This window comes from Orcinus orca, chromosome 1 (assembly GCF_937001465.1).
Source record: "Orcinus orca chromosome 1, mOrcOrc1.1, whole genome shotgun sequence".
NCBI lineage: Eukaryota > Metazoa > Chordata > Mammalia > Artiodactyla > Delphinidae > Orcinus > Orcinus orca.
The window spans coordinates 197,217,475-197,236,108 of NC_064559.1; the positions used below are offsets into that span (position 1 = coordinate 197,217,475).

The following is an 18,634-nucleotide window of genomic DNA, read 5'->3' on the forward strand; positions in this document are numbered from 1 at the left end:
GGCCCCCAGCTGATCCATACTCAATAAACGGCCTTGATTGGTTACTGGGTGGACCGATTAGATCTAGGGGTTCTGTGGGAAGATAGGTGTGGTCCCAGAGGAGCAAGGCAGGTGGAATAGGGCGATCCCCACGGTTCTGTCTCGGGAGCCCTACAGGGGCGCTGCAGGGAGATGCCCTGGGAAGTGAGGAGGAGTGAGGGGCGTGTAGCAGAGGAAAAGGAGGGAGGAGAGGACTGGTTACCGGGTGGGTGTGGGAGGTGTGGAGGAGCATGGGGCTGGGAGGGGGCAGATCAAGCAGGGGGTGGAGCCCTGGGCCGCTGTGTGTGTGTGTGTGTGTGTGTGTGTGTGTGTGTGTGTGTGTGTGGAGGGGGACTGTGGGGGTCAAGGGAGGCACCTGGGGGCAGAGATGGGGAGGGGAGGCGGAGCATTGGGCGGTGGCAGGGCAGTGGGGAGAAGGAAGGGGGTGGAGCCAGGGGGAGGAGGGCAGTCCCTGGGGGAGAGGCAGGGGCGGGGCATGGGGCGGGGCTGCGAGGAGGGGGCGGGCCCGCGGCCCTCACCTTGCTCGATCTCTCGCTCGCGCTCCGCCAGCTGTTCGAAGTCGCGGATGATGGCGCGGGCCGCCAGGTGGTGGAAGGTCTCGCCCCACAGGTCGGGCTCGCGCGCGTCGCCCCTCTTGGGGCCGGGAGGCCCCAGCTCAAAGCTCACCTCCCACTGCAAAGGCTGGCTGTCGCGCAGGCCCTTGACCACGGCCTTGCCCAGCACGGGTCCTGGGCTGGCGGGCCTGCGGGGACTGGCCTGCTCCTCGGACTCGGCTAGGGTCTCCCAGTCCGAGGACGTCTCGGTCTCGAAGGCGGAGGGGTGATGGGACAGCTCTGGGGGCGGAGGGACAAGCGGGCTGTGATCTGAGCTGCAGGACAGGGGTTCCATTCCCAGGCGACATCATCCCTCCCCAGGATGCAGACACCGCTAAGCAAGGACAGTCCCCTCCCCCCTCCCGCCCCCAGGGAACACACAACTCTTTCCTTAGGAGAGCAGGGGTGGCACTGGCTTGTCCCCAAGAGTAGGGCAGACCCACCTCTCAGGAAGCCAGTACCTGAGGGGGCCAGATAGGGTGGCGGGTCACTCCACAGGTAGGACACCTGGGAGCCTCACAGGCAGCCCAAGGGCCAGGTTGATTGGGAGAGAGGGATTGGTGAGGTCGTCTGGGAGGGATGGGCCACAGCAGATGCCCCCCTCCCAGGCTGGGCTACAGCCTAGGATTCCTCCCTGTCCCCAGTCAGGTCTTGGACCCTGTGGGCACTTACCCAGGTCCCCAGGGCTGCAGCTGTCTGAGGCAGGCTTCAGACCAGACCCAAGATCCAGCTCGTTCATGGCGCTCCAAGCCTGGGTCTCCTGGCCAGAGGGCAGGAAGGGCCGGCAGCCTTGGGGCAGCAGAGAGGGCCTGCGGGCCACTGGACCCCAGAGTCTGGGGCCCTGGCTCAGGTCCGGGCCACTGTTCAGCAAGGGCTAAGAATGCAAGAGGAAGGGGAGGAGACTGAGCTCCTGGTGGCTGGCCCCCTTCCCTCCACTCCCAGCCACAGCTCTTTCCCTGGCTGCCCCAGCTCCTCCTGGGGGACTGCCCCTGTAGTAGCCAAGGACACATGACCTGCTCTCCATTACCCATAAGAAACATCAACACAAATAATCCCAAACCATGGATAAAGTCCAAACCAGGAAAACCATGGAAAATCACATACCATGGATAATATTCTAAACCCACCTTTTTTGGGTTTGGCCATAAAGTTTAAAACTCTGTGTGTGTTTGTAGTTATAATTACCAGCCTTTTCCCTTATGTCTTCTCATTTGTCATGCTTAAAAAGTCTTTCCTACTAAAAAAAATTCTAGAATTTTTGTGATTCTATTTTTGTTTGTTTAAATCTTTGATTCACAAAAAAAATTTATTTTGATGTAAGGAAATAGAAAACAGCCTTTTCTTTGATTTTATGAAGAGTACAAACGTCATCACCATTTACTGAATACAGTTCATTCACTGAGTCCCTACGGCTTATCAGTTCTCTACCTCTATCCTGACAAAGCTGTCATGTATATTTGGTTTTATTTCTGGACTTTCTGTTCTGTTTTGTGGATTTAATCTGTTTAATGCTAGTCCCAAACACTTCAAAAGGCAAGGAGTAAACTGGGAAATATATTTGCAACACGCATGACAAAGATCGTTTTCAAGAAAATGCTCTTTAAATCACTGGGGTGGAGGAGAAGGGAAATAAACTCAATAGAGTAATGGGTTAAGGGCATCTGCAGGCAGTTCATAGGAAGAGGATTCTATAAGCCCATGAAAAAATGCTCAGTCTCATGAGCATTGCTCTAAATTGAAATAAGTTATGATTTTTTTAATCTTCTGGATTAGCAAATATTTAAATGTTTGATGACAACCATAGTTGTCCACAAGGAGACAGTTTCTCATGGACTGTTGGTGGGACTCTGCACCGAAGCACACTTGTAAAAGAATGATTTAGCTGTGTGCTATCTCTCAACAAGATGCACAATCTCCTTTGACTCAGCGATTCCACTTTTAGGAATTTAATTCTGTGGTAATACACAAGGATGCAAATATCCGTGTGCCCGTATTGTATATTTATTACGGTACTGTTTGTAAAAGTGAAAATCTGGAAACTGTCTAAATGTCCATCGCTAGGGGTTGGTAAATACGTTATGGTACATCCACACAGTGGAACACCATACAACGGTGAAATGAAAGAGGCAGATTTTTTCCAAACCAATATGGCAAGATGTTCAAGATAGAGTTCATTTCAAAAAAGTAAATTGCAACTGTTCTATAGTTTGATTGTGGGGAGAGTTACATGACTACATGCATTTGTCAGAACTCATAGAGCTGTTCACTGAAAAGAATAATGTTACTGCATATAAAAAGTGAATTAAAAAGACATTTAAAAAGTAAATTGGAGAGCAGTTTGTATATGTGATTGTTCAAAACATATATGTGTGTCGCATATGTGTGTTTTTTAGTGTGTGTAGTATTTCTGGAAGGGAACACCCAAAACCAAGTGAGTCAGGGCACAGGGGAGGGGGACTTTTATTTTTACTTTATATTCAACTGAACTGTTCGAGAGTTTTTTTTATTGAAAACTCTGAGTACGTATTACTTTTGTAATTAAAGAATATTAAATTAGTTAAAAATGAATTTTGCGCCTCTGGGAACACATATATCTGCCTGGAAGGAGGAGGGGATGGGGGGACAAAGGCACTTTTAGGTGTAACAGAGAGAAAAAATGCCTCTTAGTTTTTAGGCTAACAGTTAACCATGGGGTCTTTTTCATCTCTATCAAATATTTACTGGAATGAGGCCTGTGCGTCCCCATTAGATGGGGTCTCCTTGGGGCAGGGGCTAGATTCATCCTTCCTGTTTCCTCTGGGCCTGAGGTCCTGGGGATGGTACAAGGGTGTGGGAGATGAAAGGGACTGCTCCGTCTCAGGACGGCCTCAGTGGGAACTGGTACCCAGCCAAGGCTGCTGGGTCCCAGGGCATCCCTAACTTCTTTACCACAGCAGAGACTGGGATCCCCTACCCCTGCCCCACCATCACCAGCACACTGAGAAACAGAAGCTGCTACAGTTTCCATAGCAACAAGTTAGTCTAAGATTCAGCCCCCTTCACCCAGCCATAGGCTGCAGGGAGTGTATATGTGTGTGTGTGTGTGTGTGTGTGTGTGTGTGTGTGTGCATGCATATACATTCACACAAGTGTATTGGAGATAGATTGTGGAAGAAGCCAAGCAGGGAATGGGGAGAGATGAACAAAGATGGGCCAGAAGTGAGGAGGAGAGCTGCCCAGCTGCCCAGAGCTCTCACCAAGTAGAGTTGCATTTAAAGGACACCTACTGTGCGCCAGGTGCTGCACTAGACACTTCATATTTTATCAGCCAGTGCTGCAAGAGTCCTCCACCTGCAGTTGGCTCCCAGTAAACATCTGTTGATGACTGTTAGCTCATCATCTGACAAGCTATTCTCGTCATGTCATAGATGAAGAAATTGGGGGCTTAGAGAGGCTAAGCAACATGCTTGAGGGGCAGAGTCTGCCTGACTCCAAGATCAGTATCTTCCAACTGCATCGAGTGGCTCCTGGCTAAGCACAGAGGAGAGCCTTCAGGGCAAGGTGGCAGCATCCCCGCTGTTGGGGAGCATAGGGGGCTTATGTGTATTTGGAGGTGGGGAGAGATGGGGGTTATGGGTGGGAATGGGAGAGCGAAAGGCTACTTTTACGGAACCACAGACTCACAATGACAAAGCTACCTAAAGCCCATTCTTAAGAAAATGGGATAAGGCGTACAGATAATAGCAAATACCAATTTGGTTTAGACAGTGATTCTCAACCTGGTGATGTTGCCCCCCTCCCCGGGGACGTTTGGCAGGGTCTGCAGACATTTTTGGCTGTCCTGACCGGGGATGGTATTGTACCTGGAATCCAGTGGGTAGAGGCCAGGGAGGCTGCCCAACATTCCACAGTGCACAGGACAGCCTCCACAGAAAAGAATTCCCGTGTCGATAGTGTGGGAGCTGAGAAACCCTGGTCTGGCCGGACACTGGATGACTGGTCCTGCTGTGCTTCTAACTCTGAGGTGATCTCTGCCCTGGGTGAATGTACAGCCTTGGGATTTTCAGAAGGTGCAGAAGGTGACAGTGAGGGGAAAAGAAGGGCTTTTCAGGAAGAAGGTCCTTCGCTGCAATCCCCTGACTGGCTGTGTGACCCTGGGTAAGTCACTTTACCTCTCTGACCCTCAATTTCCACATCTGTACAGAGTGGGGGTGGCCGGCCCCCACATTCCCTCCTTTCCAAGGGGTGCTGTAAAATCAAAGGAGAGTGTAGATGGGGGTGCTCCTTGCCAACTGGGAAGTTCTATGAGCAGAGAATGGGTGATGTCATTGACCAATGGGTATCATTATTAGGAAGTTGTCATTGGAGGTCAGGCAAGTGAAGATCCAGAAAAAGGAGGAAGAAGTGACTCACTTCACTGTAAATTGTGGTCAAGCTCCATCCTTATGGCTGAAGCAGGAGACAGAGCTCTTCCCCATCTATGGCCACCCCCAACTCCAATATGCCCTGCTTGGGTACCTGCAAATCAATCTGCCACCGCGGAGCATCCAGGCTGGTCTGCTTGGTGAGGTCCTGCAGCTTGGCTTTCCTCAGTGGGTATCTCCTGGCAGCTGTTGTGGGGTCGCTGGCCGTAAGGGCCCTTGGAGAGGGCTTGTGGGTGGTGATCTGGTTGGTGCTGTATGCCCGCCGTCGCTGGGAGAAGTCTAGACCTGGGCAGGAGTGGTGACAGGGAAGCCATCAGGGTGGAGGACAGTGGGGAAAGAGAGAGGAGCTTGCATACCCATTTCTTGCTTGGAAACTTCTTGAGTTTTCCACCACTTACCTACTGAAATATGTGCAGATGCCTCACCTCACCTGGCATTCAAAGCCTTGCCTAATCTTGCTCTAATCTAGCCACCCAGCTACTCTCCTTTCTGCTCATTTTTCAAGGTATTATGTGCTCCAAATATACCAGTTGTGTATACGTTTTCTAGGTGTGATACCTCCACATCTTTGCTCAGGCAGTTTCTGCTGCCTGGAATCTCCTCTCCCTTCCCACTTCTAAGAACCAGTGCCCTCGTTATGTCTTTGTTAATATCCTCTACCAGATGTTCCTTTCCCTGGGATCCTTACAGTCTGTTAAACTTTCTTGCGGTCCATGTCATTCTGCTTTCTAAGAGAGTTAAGGCCAGTTGTATCTCTCTCACTAGATGGAGAACTTCTGAGGGACAAGTGCCACGTTTGAGTCATCTTTGCTTCCCACACTGCGCTCAGCACCTAGCCTTAGTAGGTCATCAGTAATTACCCTCTGAATGGAAACTAAAACCATAAAGAGGTTTTGGAGGAAGACAGGTCTAAACTCTTTATCTGTACTCTACCTCTTTCAAGTTCCATGAGCTTAGTCACATTGCTAAAATTCTCCAAGTTTCAGTTCCCTCATCTGTAAAGTTGGTATTATAGTACCCACCTCCACAGCTGCTAACCATTCAATGAGATTGTAAAAAGTGCTTAACACGTAATAAGTGTTCAGTAAAAATGTAGCAATCATGGCCTCCCTGGAGAAGGGAGTAAAGCTCAAAGAACAACTGACTGACCGGGACTGGTGGCGGAGTCTCCGCTGGATGGCTGGGCATCTTTGGCCTGCCTCAGGTTGAAGGGTGTCCCCAAGCTCTTGGCACAGTCTCCAGTGTCTGGGCTAGGTCCCTCATCCTGTGAGTGGTAGAAGACAGAGCTGCCGGACTCCTGAGAGTGTAGCATGCTGTATCGTCTTCTCTTGTCCTGGAGGGAGGGAGAGAAAAGAGGGCATAGAGTGAGGCTGGATGTCAGGAAGGACATCCAAAGTGCAGCAAGGGGTGTGAGAGGAGATGGTGGAGGTTCTACCTTTGAAGAACTGAAATAATAAGAAAATTTTTTGCTTGCTTGGGGAATTTAGGCAGACTCCTGCCTAAATTTAAGGGATGGTGAATGGAGGTGGTTTTTCATATCACTTATGCTGTTTATATTTTTCATTATATACTTTATTAAATGTTAAAAAAAAGTGTAATTCTAAATGCTACTGCTGTCTCCAAATAGATAACCAAAAATAACAGCATGAACCATCTGTTCCTTTTGTTTCATTCTCCATGATATAAACATATATAAAAATATAAGGGCTTATTGGGGTCATCTTGTGTTACAAAAGCTGGACCATATTACTTACATTTATCAGTAGCTTGAACTTTGCACTTAAAACATTTTGGAAATCTTTCACATCAACTATTCTTTTAAACACTTGGCTGTACGATATTCTACCACCCCTTTTTATTAAGCATTCGCTTTGTGGCCATTTATTTTTTGCCACCGTAAAAAATGCTACAATAAATCCTTGACCATGAATCTATTACATCACTTTTATTTCTATGTGTTTGATTCTTAGGAGGTTTTTCTGGGTTGAAAAGGTATATATTTCTAATTTTATTAGTTATATCTAGATCACCTTCCGGGAGGGTGAGTCACAATTATACCCTTACCCAACAACTCTTCTAGTAGTAGGAGAAAGCATTGCCAGTCTCATGGGTAAGGAAAGGAGAATAGATAGTCCCTGCTAGTAGTAAGGTCTGTGGCTGATCTGCTACCTCTCAGACCTCCAAGAAAGGCCTGGATTGTGCAGAGTCTTGACCAGCATTTTGTTTAGCACGTTCTCCCTGCAGTTGAACACTCTACTCTCCAAAACACTTTTACCATTACTGACCATGGTTCTTAAGAGATTCCATAACATTTTAAAATCTGGAAATTTCAAATAAACTTCTAACTTCTCTTGAAAGATTGGAAACACATTTAACATAGGGTCCACATTCTTGCATGGTAACTGTTTGTCAGGGCCGAGTAGGGGCTGAGCATTTAGACAGAGTTTTTAGCATTTAGACAGACAGTTTGCTGTATTCCTCACCACCCCTTATTTCCTCTTATGGGGAATGTCTGCTATCTCTCATGACATTTGTCCCTTTAATTTTTACAACAAGCCCATTTCGTTCATTTTATACCTGCCCAATCCCCCTAGGCATTGGGTTTGTGTGACTCCTGCTTAAAAACAAAACAAGATGACAAATCCTTTAAAGAGGAGTGGAGAGACTTACTAACGAGGGAAGCTAGATGAGAAAATAGCATCTCAGGCAATCTTCTACATTTTAGCATGGATTCCACCTCCCTTTGAGGAGTTCCTCACTGTTATTCCACTTCTGCCACCACATACAAGAGAATTATCCATGTAAATGAATAAAACACAAATTCATCTAAGGAGATATGATCTGTCTAGAGTGTTCAGGGAAAGAAATCTGAGTGCCATTGTTCTGAATTGAACTACTCACCAAAATCACTTGGAGTAGACTATGCAAAATGCAGGTTCCTGGGCCTTATCTTCAGAGATTTTTATTCAGGGGACCTGGGTTGGAGCTAGGGTTCTGCATTTTAAACATGTTCCCCAAGTTCTCCTCTTGCAGGGGATCTTGAGGACCACATATTGAGATGGTAGCATTTACCCAAGCAGTGTCACCATGACTGAATGTCCACGGCCTGACAACTATACCCCACAAGAGTAAACCCAGATCCAATTGGCTCCCAGCTGCCACAAATAAATTGTCTTTCCAGCCAAGGATGGCTTTGTGGGAAGGGTTCTGGACCCCCACTGACCCCTGGAATTTCTAAAGTACTTACTGTTCTGGGATTGGAGATGTATAAGGAGGCATCACATACAATGCCATACCCCACCAGCCGTTCTCCAGGGAAGAGGGAGCTGGTGCTGACAGGTGAGATCAGGACCTCGGTAGTCTCAGGGAAGACCCACTCCACAGTCACGTCACACAGGACTGGGGCCATGGCCTTCTTCAGGGATTTGACCATCTGTTGGACAGGGTCAGAACACAGGTTGGGGGGATGTGTGAACGGGGGTGTGCACAAATGAGGAGCCTGAAGACTATGTGGGTGTGAGCATGAGAAGAGGTAGCAGGGAAGAAGTGACAGTAGACTTTGGGCGGCTTGCCCAGCAGCAACATGCCTCTGCGTTTCTTAGACTCCTAGAACATCAGAGTTGGAGCAGATCTTTGCTTTCACCTTCTCTAAGCTTAGCATTTTATAAATGAGAAAAACCCAAGACTCAGAGTAGGGCTGTGATGAACCTGGGACACACAGAAAGTTTGTCTCAAAACATGGACTGAATAGTGACCTTGAGCAACTCAATTTACCTCCCTGGGCCACCGTGTCCCCTTCTGTTAAAGGGAGTTAGTAATTCTTAACTTTCAGTGTAGTTGGGAAGATACTGCCTTTGAAGTATCTGCCACGTGATAGGCATTCAATGAATGTCAGCTGGTTTAGCGCTTGGACAGTGGTTTAACGTCCCCTAGGATGATTTCCTCAATGGACTGCAAAGCTGGGGAAAAATGATTTGAGGATTGTGGCAGTCATAGAGGAGCACTCTCAAATTTCCCTTTGAGAAAGACTGTGTTCTTTTTTTTTTTTTTTTTTTTTTGGCTTAAAACCACAGCAATGTATTTTTTTACAAGCTCTCGAGGCCAGTAGTCTGAAATGAGTCTTCTGGGGCTAAACCCAAGCATTTGGCAGTGCTGCTTTCCCCTGGAGGCTCTAGGAGAGAATCCCTTCCTTGCCTCTTCCAGCTTCTGGTGGCCAGTGGCATTCCCTAGCTTGCAGCTGCATCACTCCAATCTTGCCTTCTGATGTCACACTGTCTTCTCTTTATCTGAAGTCAAACCTCCCTCTGCTTTATTCTTTTTTTTTTTTTTTACATCTTTATCGGAGTATAATGGCTTTACAATGGTGTGTTAGTTTCTGCTTTATAACAAAGTGAATCAGTTATACATATGTTTCCATATCTCTTCCCTCTTGCGTCTCCCTCCCTCCCACCCTACCTATCCCACCCCTCCAGGAGACACAGACCTGCTAGAGAATGGACTTGAGGATATGGGGAGGGGGAAGGGTAAGATGTGACAAGACTGTGTTCTTTTGCTGCAAGGAATGCAGTTAGATGACAGTCTCCATGTGCAATGCCTCAGCTTTCAAACCAAGTTCACACCTCTCCCTGGAAGCCCCCAGGCAACAAATGAGCATGGCAGAGATATTAGTGCCTGGTCTTTCCACCCAACAGAGACAACCTAACGGGCAATTCTTGCTCCAGAGACCCCTGGTGGGTTGGATGAGACCCTGTCAGACCTGCACTGCAGTCTGAGGCTCTCCCTGACCAATCCTGCTTCCCTCCTTCCCTTTCACAAGTGTTGCATCTGCACGTGGACTAAAAAGTTTTCCCTCCTGTTTCCTCCTCTTTTCCCTTCTACAGATTTTATCCCTCAAGAAACCTCTTGCACTCTTAACTTCAGCTCTGTTTCTTGTTCTTGGAAGATCTGGACTGACACAGGGATTTTCTAAGTGCTGGATTATTTGTGCCAATTATGCAAGACATGGAGAGAAGACTATAATTGCCTTGATTTCTGGGGCCTTTAGATTCTTCTGAGCCATCATTTGTCATCGTCAGGAACATGGCCAGAAATGACCCCAAGCGCAACTCCTATCCATAGAGGCAGTGACTCCTTTGGGAACCCCAATCCTGCCCAGCCAGGGGATGGAGCATATGAGCCAGTGGCTGGAGACCAGGGGATCTAGTGTCCTGTACTAGCTCCAGGAAATGTCCACTCTGTGGCCTCCAACTCTGATTTTCACTGGGGTGCAGTGGAGTGCTCAGACTTGGGGTGAAATCCCAGCTCCACCACTGAGTTGCTGTGTGACCAGTGTGGGCCTCTGAGGTCCCAGCACCAGAAGAGATGGAGGCCCTTCTGCCTACCTTGGGTTGCAGCCGCTCCCCCTCCACCAGGAACTCAGCACTGCCCTTGGACACAGTTGCCAGCCCTTTCACCAGTCTGTGGCAGACGTTGGGTCCAATTCCAAAGCTATAGCACCTGGAGGAGGGGGACAAGAGAGGCTGCTACTTCCCATCCTCTCTGCCATTTTTGTCCCCTGATGGGGACAGGGGCAGATCATGATCCAGCAGAGCTATCTCAGAGCTGGCCCCAGCTTCAGGTAGAGGGTGAGGGAGAAGAAAGAGGGCCATCAGTGGGCACTCACATTCACACATGGACAGCCCATCCCCTCCCACCCCAGTGCAGAGTCGAAGCAGGTAGGACTTCCTCTGCCTAGACTGCTCTTTGAGACCTGGATGCAGAGGTGTGGGCATCTTATCCCTCCTGAACCACTGTGGGGAAAAGGCAAACTTTGAAGTTGGCCACACCATCCTGGAAGCAAAGCTCTGCAGGAATTGTGGGTCCCCTCTTCTCCTCCTGGTACTTTCCACGTTGCCCCAGTTCTGACATCCCCAGCCCAGGGCAGCCCAGAGTAACCGAGCCCTAAACCTTCAGCCCTGTGCCCACCTGGTGGAGAAGGCATGGTTTCGCAGCAGCTCCAGCACCTTCCCGGTGTTGCTCACGGCACCATCTGTGATGACGAAGAGCAGCCTCGGGTGGCCTCGGGGCACTGGCTGCCGGATGACCCACTTGAGCGGGGAGAGAATGTTGGTGCCACCCATGTCAGCTTGCATTCTCTGGATGTTGTCACAGGCCTTGGCCAAACTCTCCTGCAGAGAAGGGTCATGGGCAGGGAGATCGTCCCCAGGGTCATTATACGGTGTGGAGACTCTAAGCCCCTTGGAGGATGAATCCTTTGTTTCCCAGGATCTTAGTTCAGCCTCACTGGAGCTGACTCATGTTCCCAGTTTCATCTCTGCCCCACGTGCAGGAAGAATAGGTGGCCACTTTTCGGTGTGAGTCTGCCCAATAACACCACCTACCAATGCCCCAAATGCCACCATTCATGATGTATTAACCTACTGTTGTCCTTTCTTTGTTCCTCTTTAAAAATGTAAACACCCCTGGAAAAGGTAGCGCGTCAAGCCCTAACTGCCCAGCACAAATGAAGTTTCCTTTTCTGGTGAGTGAGGCAGGAGGTATGGTGGAAAGACCACAAGACTACAAATCTTAAGACTTGAGTCCTGACCTGACTGTGGCACTAAATCCCTATGATACTCTGAGGAAACCATTTCCCCAATCTGGGTTTCAGATTTCCTCCCTCCTGGACAGACACTGTGAGACCCAACTGGCCAAGGATTCCTGCCACTGGATGGATGTCCCTGTAGCAAGGACAGATTCTCACTGGATATCAGATGTTTTCCTGCTCCTGACTCAGGAAGATGCTCCTCCAACATCCACACTTGGAGTAATGGAATATAACAAAAGTCTTAAAAAACTGTGTATGTACCTTTGGAACCAGCAAGACTAGGCATTTATTCCAAGCGAATCATTAAGGGTGTATGCAAAGTATTTGCTGCAAAGATAACTCAATAGATAAAAATGGAGACAACTTAAATGCCCACCTGTAGCGGTTTAGTTAAATAAGTCGCAGCCTATCTGTGTAGTGAAATAGTGGCAGCTACTGAAAATTATGTTGCAGATGAATACTTACCAGCATGGACATATGCTCATGATAGGCTGTCTTGTTAGAAAAATAGGTTACAGAAAGTATGGGAGGTCTAATCCTACCTTTATTGAAAATGTATGTAAATGCTTAGAGCAAGAAGGGATTTATCCTAAGCTCTTAACAGTGGTTTTTCTTTTCTTCTGACTGATCATGGGAGATTTTCAAATTTTTCACTTGATTATCTTGATTTAAAAATTGTGGGACAATCAATATATATTATTTCTGTATTTAAAAAACTGACAGGTAAGTTATTTTTAATTGAAAAGTGGCTCCTATGCCCTTCTTTCCTCCCTTCCCACCCGCCGTCTCTCTCTCCCTCCCTTCCATCCTTCCCTCCCTTCCTTCCTTCCTTCCTGTTCCTAGACCTGGGTAAGATGTCCGCCACCCTCCCACCTTTATTTTCGCTGTGCTTCATGGCTTGTAGGATCTCAGTTCCCCGATCAGGGATTGAACCTGGGCCACAACAGTGAAAGCCCGGAATCCTAACCACTAGGCCACCAGGGAACTCCCTAGGATGCTCCCATTTTGAACATCCTATTGGGGCCAAGGGTCCTCTAGTTACAAACTGTTACCTTGAGCCATGCGAGCGTCATTCTTAGTCCACTCACTCACCTATTCACTCCTCTATCCCTTGTTATTCATTCCTTTAGCTCAACCTTGCATGAGTGTATCATTCTAATGAGACGGAGGCTTCAGTGAGTGGGAGGCCTGAGATATATCCTCTCCCTATCCCTTCCCTCTACCCCCTCCCAGCGTACATCCATACTTTGCCCCACATGATCTTTATTTTAAGGAGGGGGGAGGCCAGAAGACTGCCTACATGGAGATAGCCTCCCTTTGGTTCTCTGCTCCTGGCATCATCTAGGTTCTATATGTGTGAACAGGTTCTATGAGTCCAGGCCTCGGGGGTACCTCCTCTTCCTCTTCCTTCCTTGCCTCTGTTTCTCACCACCTGACCCCTTCTGGTCCCAGCCATGCCCCCTTCTTACCTCATTGTAGGTCTGACTGGAAGGGAAGAGGGTCTTGAACGTGGATCCAAACCCAATGACATTGAAGAGGCAGGCCGGCATGAGGCTCTTAAGAGCCACCAGCATGGCATCCTGACAGGTGAGAAAGGAATTTTTAGGATTCAGGAAGGAGTTCTTACCTTGGCCACCACACAGCGTTGTTCTCATAGCAGCACGGAAGCAGCCTCCAAGTGCACCTTTCACCCTCTGTCTGCACCCAACATCACTTTCTCCCCCAGATAAAGAAATTCGCTGGTGTTGACCAGAGGCTGAGCCAAAGCCATCATCATAAAAGTCCTCACCTGTGTAGCAAGTCTGATTTCTCAAAGCCATTCTATTACAGTTTTCCAGTCTCGTTTCACCTCCTACTGACCCTGAGCGGTAAGGAGAGCAGGGAGCGCCCACCCCCTTCCACCAAAACAAAATTGATGTCTAAGGGAGGCACGTGGCCTGGTCCAGGTCCCACTGGTGATGAAGCAGCCCTCTGTTTCAAGGTCTGTGAGCATTAAAGAGTCTTAACCTATCTAACTATGCAACACCAGGAGACTTTGATCAAGGTATATTCTAAAAAATAATGACAAAGAGAGAAGGTGGAGGAGATGACAAGAGGGAGAATGATGATACTGATGATAATGATGATACAGTGCAATGATAAATGTCAAGCAATTACTTCATGCTAAGCACTTTGTATTCATTATCTCATTTAACCTCTGTAACGTGTATGATAGCATAGTGGTTAAGGAGATACATTTTGAAGTTAAACGTATCTGGGCTTCAATCTCACCATACACTTTGAAGTTAAACATATCTGGGCTTCAATCTCACCTTTGCTTTTACTAACTTGACCTTGGGCCAGTTATATCACTCCTTTGAACCTCAGTGTGGCGCACAGTAAACATTCAGTACCAACTGAATGATTATTATTGCCAACCCCATGAGATACATATTAGTATCAATGCCTCTGTTTTACAGATAAGGAAACTGAGGCTCAGAGGGTTAAGGAATTGCACTGGATCGTAAAACCTGAGAATAGGACTGAGGCTTTTGAAGCATAGCTCCGAGATCTTTATTTATGTTGGCCCTGCCTTGGCACAGAACTCAGGGATGAGTGGCTTTCCCTCATCCCTATAGAGTTTATTGATAGCACCCCAGGGATCTCAGCATAGCTTCAGAGAAACAAACTGTTACACTCCAAAATCTTGCAGGAAACAGCAGCAAGTAGATCCTGGCAACTTTTACACCGTGTGGCCTTCCAGGCTCTGCAGCCCTGCAGCCCCTCTTCCATTCCCCTCTGTAAATATTGACATTAATGTTCTGTCCATCTCCTTTTGTTGCTTGTGTCAATATGTTTTGTTTTTCTGCAAAAGAAGTCAATATCTGTTTATTTTTCATTAGTTCCTGACGTGTGTTGCTGCTAGGAGGAGACCCTGCTGGTCCATACGGATTGTCTCCGCTCGCACCTATTAGAATTTTAAAGCCATGTTTCTGGCAGCTACTGGCAGCTGAAGAGTGAGAACAGCTGCAGGAAATTAAATTGGCTGAACTTTCCCCTTTGGCATGGCTGTTTGGATTTCTATTCTCTCCTACCTCCCTAAGCCTAGTTTTTCCTACAACTTCAACCTAATGAGCCACGTGATGACTCAAGCAACCCCTCAATGGCCTCATTGTCAGTGGGGAAAGGGATGTGTGGCCTGAGTAATTTCTGCGACTTTTTCTAAAAGGGACGCGTTTAGCAGAATGGATTGTGCCAATGCAAAGCCATTTGTGAAAGGATGACCTCGAGCTCACTGAGCTGAACTGGAAAAGAAAGCAGGAGCGACTCCAAGGGGAAAGGGACTGAGACGTGAACCAAGTTATTGTCAGAGAATCCTGACAATAGGTCTCTAGTTCAGGAACTGGATTTCTGCTCATAAACCAGCTTCAATTTCACTGGTGGTAACTGCCTGGAACACCAAGATGAGAAGGAGGTAGAGACTGAAACCAGGCTCAGCACTGAAAAAAAAGTGTCATGGTCAATTACTGATGTCTGTCTGGGCTTGGAGGAGGGGAACAGAGGGATGTGTGACATATGTTTGCCCTCCTTGAATGAATCCTTCTTTCTTATTTTACAGAAAGAATAAATGAAGCCAGAGTTGAGAATCAACTTGTCCAAAGCCACATAGCGAGTCATTGGTAGAATTGACTCTGGAACCCAGGCATTGTTTTTCTCAGAGCCATGTAGTAGGAATGACAATCAGAGAAGAGAGGTTTTCTCAGTGGAAGAGTCTGTATAATTCCCTATTGGCAATGGAAGGAAAATGAGCACTGAATACAGAAGGTTCAGGTTCCCGCACCAGCTCTGTGATGTTGGGAAGAACATTTAGCGTCCTGGGGACTGAGTTTCCTTACCTGGAAAATGGCAGGGAAAATGGATTAAATGCTCTCTGAGAGATGTTTTAGGTCTGTGATCCTATGATACATTGGAGTAACTGAAGAGATGTCTTACAAATTGGTACAGCTGTGGAATGGAATACACATGGCCACACAGTCCTGGAGCATGCTTCAGCACTCCAGCACTGTGGACAGCTCCTTACTTCAATGCCTGCCTTTGATGGTGGGCAGGGGTGGGGAAAAGGTACCAAGCAGTCCTGCATCCCAATGACAAGAGGCTCAAACAAGAACTTGGATCTCATATATGACTGCTCTGTCATACTTCAAGACCAGACCCAGTCATAGCAAGGCTTAGGAGATAGCTGTCGCCACTGATCCCACTTAAGCCCATTCCTCCTGGCTCATTCTGTTGCGCTGGAAATAAGAGAGACAAGGTCGGGAGAAGGACAAAATTTCAGGTGACAGCAGAGCCCTCTCCTTGTTCTCTCATCTCTTGCTCTCTTGAACTATGATCCTTTACTGAGTTCAATAAACAGCAACCAAGGGCTTTTTACACATAGACACAGAGCTAGACCCCATGGGGAGAGACAGATGAGAAAGAGCTGGTCCTTTTCCTTAATGAGTGCATAGTTCCAGAGGAGGAGACAGACATCTGCACAACTAAAAATACAAGGAAGTGTTGGATAATGCCATAATTGTGGTGAATAATCTCCTCATGGAGATGGAATGCTTCTGGATGTGGGGGGAGGGTTTTATCACTCTTTCCCCTGAACTCCTTCAGAACCCTCCAAGGCACCAAGACCATGTTCCCAGGCAGGCTTGGCTAACAGGGCTGTGCCCCTCACTTGACTGTGAGCTCCTTGAGGGCAGGAACTATGTTTACAAACTACCGTCTTTCCAGGTGGCCAAGCACAGGGCTTTGCACATATGAGGCATTTGAAAAAAAAAACAAAAAAAGGATGAAGCACGTCATTTCTACTGGATTCTACACATCCCTTGAGGGCAGGGGCCATGTCCAATGAATCTCCAATGTCACGTGGGTATCCCTCTCCACCTAGTACCTAGTGAGGTGTTTTAGCCAGAACAGGGACACAACAAAGGTGTGTAGAATGCCGAGGGAAGCTACTGATCACTTCATCCCTTGTAAATGGACAGCAGTTAACCTCTGCTCAGATCACTTCAGGGGTTTATTTTGGGAGCGAGTTGAGTTTGGGTGGGGTTTCTGTTTAAACTGACATACCAAAAAGTTGTTTGTCATTTCTCTTAGCCATGGATAGTCATTTAAGGAACGGGTTCAGGTGTGGAAGGAGGGATGCTTGGGGCAGAAAGTGCTGAGAAGCTGGGCACCCTGGGACCCTAGATCCTGGGGGTAGGGATCCTCTTAGAGGTACCTTGACTCGGTGCATGTTGGTCCCATTCATGCTGCCACTCCTGTCGATGAGGAAGATAAACTCGCCATGGGTCTTTCTTAGGTTCGGCTGGACTGACTGGAGGTCAGGACAGAAGTTGAGCATGATGACGGAATGGTGGGGAATGTCCTTGTGGAGGCGTTTCCAGATGATTTCTGTCTGGAGGAGAAAGGGAAACTCTCTCACTTGGGCGTTCCAGGGGTCCAGAGCTACTCCTGGGGGTCGCGCTGGTCCCCCATTACTCTCCAAGTCTTGTCAGGATCCCACTCACCCTCTGTGTGAAAGACTTCCAGGTTGACCCTACCTGGCTCTTCTGCTAGACATTCACAGGTTGCAACAACAGAAAGGCCTAGGTTTGAATCCCAGCTCTGTCACCGTCCGGCTGTGTGATATTGGGCAATACCCTCCTCTGGGTCTGACTCTTCTTTGTAAAACGGGGCAAATAATGTCCATTTCTCAGGGTGGTTCTGAGGATGAACTGAGCTGGCACGCAAATGGGAAGGTCCTGGCACACATGCAGGTCCTCAGGTGAATAGTGGTTTCTTTCCCTCTCACACCCAGGGGAGAAGCCACTCTCTGGCTCGTTTTGGCTGTGAACTTAGATTCTCTGGTTTATTGATTCTCTCCCACTGATAACTTCCTACTCACGCTTCAAATTTTACCTCTTTGGAAAACCTGCCCCCATCTTCCTGGTGGACTTAGTTTCCTCATCCATGAAATGAGGACAAGAGCACATACCTCACTGAGTTGTATGGACTAAATGCAATGCCTGTGAGACGGCTTCCCAGCAGAGAGATTGTCTGCACAGCAACCATCTACGCTCTTGCTGCCACCGTTGGTATTTGTCATGGGGACCCAGGCATGTCTCACACTGTGAGTTTTTGCTCATCTCTCTGTCTCCCCTCTAGCTCGGGGGCTACTTGAAGGCAGGTCATGCTCGAGTCTCTTGCATCGCCAGGACTTAACATAGAGCTTGGTGCAGAGATGGGCTCAGTAAACATGAAAGGAAGGATAGCACCAGAGTTCTGTATCTTTTCATGTGTCCTCTTAGTTGGCCTTGTCACACCACTACTGAACTGTCCTCGACTCTCCGGTCACTTTGCACCGAATCTCATTTCCTCTCTCCTTACTCTGCCGCCCTCTCTCTCCACCTCTACTTTCTCTGTCTCTGTATCTGACTGTCTCTGCGTGTACATATCTCTCTTTGTCTATTTCTCAATTTCTGTCTATTTGGGTCCCTTTCTCAATTCAGTAGATGACATAATCTCCTGCTCAGGTGTTCAAACCAAAGACCTAAGAGTTGCCCTCGATTTGTCTCTTTTCCTCACCCCACGCATCCACTCCTTCAGCAGAGGGCTGCCTGTTCTGCAGCTAAGATACATTCTGAACTTGTCCTCTTCTCTCTGTCTCCGCTGCAATCACCCAAGCGCAGGACAGTACCATCTCTTGCCTGGATCTTTGCAATAGCTTCCTCCTGGCCTGATTCCTCTACTTTTATTTCCCCGTGGTCCCTTCTATAGAGAGAAGGCAGTGTGATCTTTCTTGTTACTCTCTTGCTTAAGCAATAGTTTCCCCTCACACCTTGTACCAGGGCTCATGAAGCCCCCCTAAGGACTGACCCCTGCCTACCTGTCCACCTCATGTTTGCCCTACATTTAGCCATTCTGGGCATCTTTCTGTTTTCCAAACGCATCGCCATTATTCTGCTTCCAGTTCTTTGCGTGTTCTTCCAATGCTTCACAATCCA

The 18,634-nt window shown here is 47.9% G+C and overlaps 1 protein-coding gene across 1 annotated transcript in view; it reads right to left on the bottom strand.

Annotated features, from left to right (window-relative positions):
• Positions 1-18,634, bottom strand: part of VWA5B1 (von Willebrand factor A domain containing 5B1) — a 45,328-nt gene that overhangs the window by 15,350 nt on the left and 11,344 nt on the right. The window contains exons 7-15 of the mRNA XM_004272486.2: positions 16,870-17,046; positions 13,091-13,201; positions 11,000-11,202; positions 10,417-10,531; positions 8,283-8,468; positions 6,185-6,368; positions 5,130-5,320; positions 1,305-1,506; positions 558-872 (exon numbers count right to left, since the gene is read on the bottom strand). Coding sequence (XP_004272534.1) covers positions 558-872; positions 1,305-1,506; positions 5,130-5,320; positions 6,185-6,368; positions 8,283-8,468; positions 10,417-10,531; positions 11,000-11,202; positions 13,091-13,201; positions 16,870-17,046 — 1,684 coding nt within the window. The remainder of the gene's footprint in view (positions 1-557; positions 873-1,304; positions 1,507-5,129; positions 5,321-6,184; positions 6,369-8,282; positions 8,469-10,416; positions 10,532-10,999; positions 11,203-13,090; positions 13,202-16,869; positions 17,047-18,634) is intronic.